Consider the following 7,406-nt stretch of genomic DNA (forward strand, 5'->3'; position numbering starts at 1 on the left):
GTTTTGTTTTGCTTTTGTTTCTGTTTTTGTTTTTGTTTTCGAGATGGAGTTTAACTCTGCTGCCCAGGCTGGAGTACAGTGGTGCAATCTCAGCTCACTGCAACCTCCGCCTCCTGGGTTCAAGCAATTTTCCTGCCTCAGCCTCCTGAGTAGCTAGGATTATAGGCACCTGCCACCATGCCTGGCTCATTTTTGTATTTTTAGTAGAGATGGGGTTTCACCATGTTGACCAGGCTGGTCTCGAACACCAGACCTCAGGTGATCAGCCCATCTTGGCCTCCCAAAGTGCTGGGATTACAGGTGTGAGCCACTGTGCCCAGCTTTGTGTCCTAGTTTTTAACAAACGTTTACAAACAAAAAGAAAACATAATTTTAAAAAAGCTTATCTATAAGGATATAAAAAAATATTTTTGTACAATCATACAATGTGTGTTTTAAGCTTACTGTTATTACAAAATAGAAAAAAGGTTTTTAAAAAGTTTATAAAGTAAAAACTTAAAGTAAGTTAAGGTTAATTTATCATTGAAGAAAAAAATTTTAAATGAGTGTAGCCTCAGTGTTCAGTTTACCATAGCATACAGTAATGTCCTCAGCCTTCACATTCACCCACCACTCACTGACTCACCCAGAGAATCTTCCAGTCCTGCAAGCTCCATTCATAATAGGTGCCCTATACAAGCGGTGCAATTTTTTTTCTTTTATACCATATTTATGCTGTACTTTTTGTTTTTTGTTTTCACTCTTATTGCCCAGACTGGAGTGCAATGGCATGATCTCGGCTCACTGCAACGTCTGTCTCCCGGGTTCAAGAGATTCTTCTGCCTCAGGCTCCTGGGTAGCTGGGATTACAGGTGCGCACTGCCACACCCGGCTGATTTTTGTATTTTTAGTAGAGATGGGGTTTCAACATCTTAGCCAGGCTGGTCTCAAGCTCCTGATCTCATGATCCGCCTGCCTTGGGCTCCCAAAGTGCTGGGATTACAGGTGTGAGCCACTGCACCTGGCCGGTGTCCTAATTTCAAACCTCAAGAGAAGATGCCTAGAACAGGAGTAACAACACAGAGTTTACTCCTTTACAGAGCTTACCTCTTCATCCAAAGGTGGAAATAATCACTAAACAAATGAATGAATACATTCCCAATAACATTTTTGGTGGAGATCACTGAAAGGGAGATCTATAAAGCAAGATAAGGAAAGCAAATAATGGAATAAAACATGTATTGAGTCAGGGAGAGTTTTATTGTTGAGGTTAGCTCAGCAGAGAGCACTTCTTACTTCCTAATGCGATGATCTATCCTGGAGAATCGTCCATGTGTGGTTAGGAACGTGTATTTTGCTACTGTTGGATGGAATATTCTATAAATGTCTGTTAGGTCCATTTGGTCTATGGTAGTTTCACCAAATCTCATGTCACATTGTAATCCCCAATGTTGGGGGTGGGGCCTGGTGGGAGGTGATTAGATCACAGGGCAGTTTCTCACGGCTTAACACTGTACCCCTTGGTATTGTTCTCCTGATATCAAGTTCTTGCAATATTGGTTGTTTAAAGGTGTGTAGCTTCTCCCCATTCTCTCTCTTCCTTCTGCTCCAGCCATGTGAGATGCCCCCTTCCCGCTTTGCCTTCTGCCATGATTGTAAGTTTCCTGAGGCCTCCCCAAAAGTAGAAGTCGGAACAGCCTATGGAACCATGAGCCAATTAAACCTCCTCTTTATAAATTACCCAGTCTCAAAAGAAATGATTAAAAAAAAAATTACCCAGTCTCACGTATTTCTTTCTTTTTATTTTTTTTCTTTAGGTGGAGTTTTACCCTGTCACCCAGGCTAGAGTGCAGTGGCGTGATCTCAGCTCACTGCAACGCCCACCTCCCGGATTCAAGCGATTCTCATGCCTCAGCCTCATGAGTAGCTAGGATTACAGGCACGTGCCACCACGCCCAGCTAGTTTTTGCATTTTTAGTAGAGACAGGGTCTTACCATGTTGGCCAAGCTGGTCTCGAACTCCTGGCCTCAAGTGATCTGGCTGCCTCAGCCTCCCAAAGTGCTGAGATTACAGGTGTGAGCCACAGCACCCAACCTATTAAAACTTCTGATGAAAAATTTTACATCACTTAAAAAATATATAAGCAAGCACCAAATTTTAGAGGGATTAAAGGCAAAAACTTTGAAGACCACTGTGGTAGACACTGTGGTTGATCAGAGCAATGTTGAGAAAATATACTCGATCTCCCAGAACTATAGGGCATGTCCCCAGTTAAGGCCATTCATTTAGGACTTAGACCTAAGGAATTTATGATATCCAATAACTTCTGAAATTTTGCTTTAAAAAATGTTAGCATTTTGAGAAATTTTTATTCAAATAGTAGAACGAGCTATCATTTAAGGGAATGAGCAGTCTATCCCCAGATTTCTCAACTCTGCTAAATGAGGCTGACTTGGAGGATTCCGTATAAGGTAATTTTCTACTTTAAAACCCTGTGAATCAGACCAGATCAGTGGCTCACACCTGTAATCCCAATGCTTTGGGAGGCCAAGCAAGAGGGTTCCTTGAGGCTAGGAGTTAAGGCTGCAGTGAGTTGTGATCACGTCATTGCCCTTCAGCCTGGACAACAGAGCAAGACCTTGTCTCTAAAGAAATAAAAATAAGTAAAATCTCTATGAGTCAATATAGAAATAATCTAAAGCAGATGTTTCGATAAAGTGAATACTTTTCACTTGATAAAATAACTGCACATGCAGATGTAGTAATTTATAGTATTGTGTCAATATCTGGAGCTGCCTTCAATGTAATAATTATCATGCAAATTAAAATATAGAAAATTAAAAATTGTGTATACATATGTCTAAATGGTAGGTTCAGCTTTGGCAAGAACAGCATTTGGATTTTGGAGTAGTAGGGGACAGTACATACCACCCTCAGAAATTTGCAATATGAACTCACGAAATTTAGTCATTACAGAACTTAGAGTTGAAGGAAATAGGTTTGAATCGTATCTACACTTCCTAATTTCAAAGCTCACTCTCTTCTACTGCCAGGCACTGGGACCTTGAAAAGACAAGTACACTTTGCCTCCCTTGCTAGTTCATTATAAACAATCTATCAACAAAAACTATCCTGTTCAGCCAGTTTCTCGGAGCAACCGTGGGAGTCAGAGCAGGTAAAGTGGACTTCTTAATTTGCAAACTTTTAAGGGTTGTATTATTTATTACTTGTTTTTTTCTTAGGGGAGGTCTTGGGTAGAAATTACCTAGATATAGAATGAAAAATGTTTATCTGGAAAATGTGTACAATGAAGAGAATAGAAACCAGCAAATGAAGTATCAACTGGTATGTACTATAATACTTTCCATAATGCAAGTAAGCTGTTGGTAAATATACTATGATTTTCCTTTCAGAAATTTTACCGGTTACTAAGTGTTAACACCAAAGTAACAACCCTAGGGAAGATGACAAGCATAGGAGTGAGGTTTTGGTGTTTTGTCCCTTCCTGTTTCTTACTGTCTATTGACTTACCCATGTCTTTGAGTGACTGTCCTTCAGAGATAGGGTCTGACTATGCTGCCCAGGCTGGTCTCAAACTCCTGAGCTCAAGTGATCCTCCTGCCTTGGCCTCCCAAAATGCTGGGATTACAGGCATGAGCCACCACACCCAGCCATTTTAAATATTTTGTTGAAAAACTCTTGGTGTTTATCTTTCCCTTGCAAATATTCTTTACTAGTTCTTTTTCTGGCATCTTCTAAAATTCTGTTTTTAAGATTTCTTTTTCAGATGTCCAATGATTTTAGGGAAATGAATGAAGCAATTGAGTTGCATCAGACACAATTCATTCCCAATGACCTGAGGAAAGGACACAGTATTTAGACTTTATTTCCTGGTCAATAAGGGATCTCTGTGAGAACTTGTACTTCACATAGATGTCTGTCCCACATCAAAAGTTGCATATTTCCACAGCTCTTCTGTCACCATGAAGAGGACCTTCTCAGATGCCATCCTTATTCTAGCTATCTCCATGTGGATGGCCTTTGCAATTGGTGAGTTCTGTGTCCTTGCTCTGCCCACATTTTCTGCAGTAAATCTAGAATCATGGGAAAATTAGAGATGGAAGTGGAAGTGCTCTTCAGTTTTATTTAATCCTAATTTCTCATGTTACAGATATAGAAATTAAAACCCAGAGAAAGGATTCACACAATGTTACTAGTATCAAAGCTGGAAGTCTAATCCAAACCATCTAAGTCCAGGACCATTGAACTTTCCAAAATGCCAAGTTACTACCCAAGATATTTAAGCCTCAGAAATGTACATTTTGAGAGTTTGCATATTTATATATCTCAAATCAAAAAAAAGAACCTCATCAGGCTATGTGGAAGTAGACTCAGATATTATTCCAGTTAATGGCTGGCTTTAGCAGAAGTCATGCTAGAGTTAAATGCAGGAAATCTCTGGAGGTCTCAACAAGTTATTTTTCTGTTTGGATTCTGCAACTCTTTCATACTTGTCTTCAGTCTCTTACTTTCCATTGGTACTGTGTCTCACTTAAAACATTTTTTTCAAGCCTCTCACGTCTTAGGAGAGTTCTATAACAAGTTGAAAACTACTTTTCATGACTCTCATATCTTACATGCAAAAGCAAATAAGCCTGGTCTCTCTCCTTTCCTTCCCTCTCCAATTTAATAATTTGTTGACAAATCTAGGTATACTTCTACACTTCCTCACCTTTCATTCAGTCCTCACCCCCACTGCTACATCACCGATGAGCATCAGCCTCCCTGCAAGCCCAGTGTGTTCCCTTCTGGCTGAGTCTCATCCTCTGTCTGGAACACACCATAACTCAACCAAGGTGGACCACTCCATCTTTCCTCTTTTTGTTGAGATGGAGTTTCAATCTTATTGACCAAGCTAGAGTGCAATGGAGTGATCTCGGCTCACTGCAACCTCTGCCTTCTGGGTTCACGCGGTTCTCCTGCCTCAGCCTCCCGAGTAGCTGGGGTTACAGGTGCACTCCACCATGCCTGACTAATTTTTTGTATTTTTAGTAGAGATGGGGTTTCACCATGTTTGTCAGGCTGGTCTCGAACTCCTGACCTAAGGTGATCCACCCACCTCGGCCTCCCAAAGTGCTTGGATTACAGGTGTGAGCCACCGTGCCCAGCCCACTCTGTCTTTCTTGCAAATCACCCTTTCCTTATTCTTAAAGTTGTATGGCCTTATATTTTTTCCTCAAACCTATTTCTCCCCTGTATGCTCATATCCAGTGACTAAGTTCAGTTGATAGAACACTTCATAGATCATATAAATTCATGCCTTTTCCACATTTCCACAACAATGACTTCCTCAGTGAAGATTCTCATCATTTCATGAAAATATTTTCATATTCTCCTTAACCGTTCTTTGCCTCTAACTTGACTTACTCTAACACGTGTACCACTGGTACAATAGTTGTCATTTTATCTTAGTGCAAATCTTATCTTAGTTCTACTGTAATAAACACAAAAGCTTTTGTGATGTGGCCCTTACTACTATGCTGGGTTTCCCAGCACCCCTTTCTTTTTTTATTTTATTATTATTTTTTTGAGACAGTCTTGCCCTGTTGCCAGGCTGGAGCGCAGTGGCGAGATCTTGGCTCACTGCACTCTGCCTCCCAGGTTCAAGCAATTCTCCTGCCTCAGCCTCCTGAGCAGCTGAGACTACAGGTATGTGCCACCATTCCCAGCTAATTTTTGTGTTTTAGTAGAGATGGTGTTTCACCATATTGGCCAGAATGATCTCAATCTCTCCACCTCATGATCCGCCCGCCTCAGCCTCCTAAAAGTGCTGGGATTACAGGCGTGAGCCACTGCACCTGGCCACCCAGCGCACATTTATTTACATATCCAATAAATATATACTATATGTTGACCTTATGCCAGTAACTGGGCTAGACACTGGTTATGTGGCAGGAATGGTCCCTAGACACATCAGTGGTGGAAAATACATAGATATCACGGTCCATATCAAATATTAACACACTATTTTTCTTTGATGCAGTCTTGCTGTGTTATCTAGACTGAAGTGCAGTGGTATGATCTCAGCTCACTGCAACCTCTGCCTCCTGGGTTCAAGTGAGTCCCCCACCTCAGCCTCCAAAGTAGCTGGAAATATAGGCATGTGCCAACATGCCTGGCTAATTTTTAATAGAAACAGTGTTTGACCATGTTGGCCAGGCTGGTCTTGAAGACCTGATCTCAAGTGATCCATCCGCCTTGGCTTCCTAAAGTGCTAAGATTACAGGCACGAGCCACCTTGCCTGGCCACACTTTTTTTTTCTTGAGATGGAGTTTCACTGAGCCACCAAGGCTGGAGTGCAGTGGCAAGATCTCCGCTCACTGCACCCACCATCTCCCGAGTTCAAGTGATTCTCCCATCTCAGCCTCCCAAGTAGCTGGGATTACAGGCACCAGCCATCATGCCCAGGTGATTTTTGTGTTTTCGTAGAGACAGGGTTTCACCATGTTGCCCAGGCTGGTCTTGAACTAATGACCTCAGGTGATCTGCCAGCCTTGTCCTCCCAAAGTGCTAGGATGCTAGGATTACAGGCATAAGCCATTGCACCAACCCTGGCCACACATTTTTATAAGTGTTTCAAAAGGTAGGAACAATGAGAATGTATAGAACTTAAGCCACTGCCTATCTTTCCCCTCCCCTTCCCAGTGCAGTGTGATGGAAGATCTACTCTGGACAGATATGGCCAAGATGAGTTTTCTTCTCTCCCTAGCTTACAGGGGACAATGGTATATTTCCCTGGGAAGGACAGTTCATCGACATTTTTCATTCCCCCATAACTCTGTGTTGCTGTGGCTAAATTCCAGGAAAGCGAGTCCAAGAGACAGAGTCCTCTCTTTTCTCACCCATCTCCTACCTGTGAAACTGAGGCTCTATCTCAGGTGACTGAGGCAGACAGAGAGTAATGGCGCCCTGATTGTCCTCACCCTAGTTTAATGTATTAGTCTGTTTTCACACTGCTATAAAGATACTACCTGAGATTGAGTTAATTTATAAACAAAGAGGTTTAATTGACTCAGTTTAGCATGGCTGGGGAAGCCTCAGGAAACTTACAATCGTGCTGGAAGGTGAAGGGGAAGCAAGGCACATCTTACCGTGGTGAAGCAGAAGAGAGAGAGAGTGAGAGAGCAAGGAAGTGCCACACTTTAAAACAGCTCAAGTGAGGACTCACTCACTATTACAAGAACAGCATGGGGGAAACCACCTCCATGATCCAATCACCTCCCACAAGGCCCTTCCCTTGACAGGTGGGAATTACAATTTGAGATGAGATTTGGTTGGGGACACAAACCATATCACTTAGCTTGTAGATGGTAGGTTCCATGCTGGAAGAAACAAGCTGAGACATATTCAAAGTACTAAAAGAAA

At 42.0% G+C, this 7,406-nt stretch overlaps 1 protein-coding gene across 1 annotated transcript in view; it reads left to right on the plus strand.

Annotated features, from left to right (window-relative positions):
* Window positions 1-3,963: 3,963 nt before the first annotated feature.
* SPINK8 (serine peptidase inhibitor Kazal type 8 (putative)) overlaps window positions 3,964-7,406 on the plus strand; it is a 17,616-nt gene continuing 14,173 nt past the window's right edge. Inside the window, exon 1 of the mRNA XM_017532696.2 lies at window positions 3,964-4,030. Within this exon, the coding sequence (XP_017388185.1) occupies window positions 3,964-4,030 (67 nt within the window). The remainder of the gene's footprint in view (window positions 4,031-7,406) is intronic.

Source organism: Cebus imitator, unplaced genomic scaffold (genome assembly GCF_001604975.1).
Source record: "Cebus imitator isolate Cc_AM_T3 unplaced genomic scaffold, Cebus_imitator-1.0 Scaffold0, whole genome shotgun sequence".
In the NCBI taxonomy this organism is placed as follows: Eukaryota; Metazoa; Chordata; class Mammalia; order Primates; family Cebidae; genus Cebus; species Cebus imitator.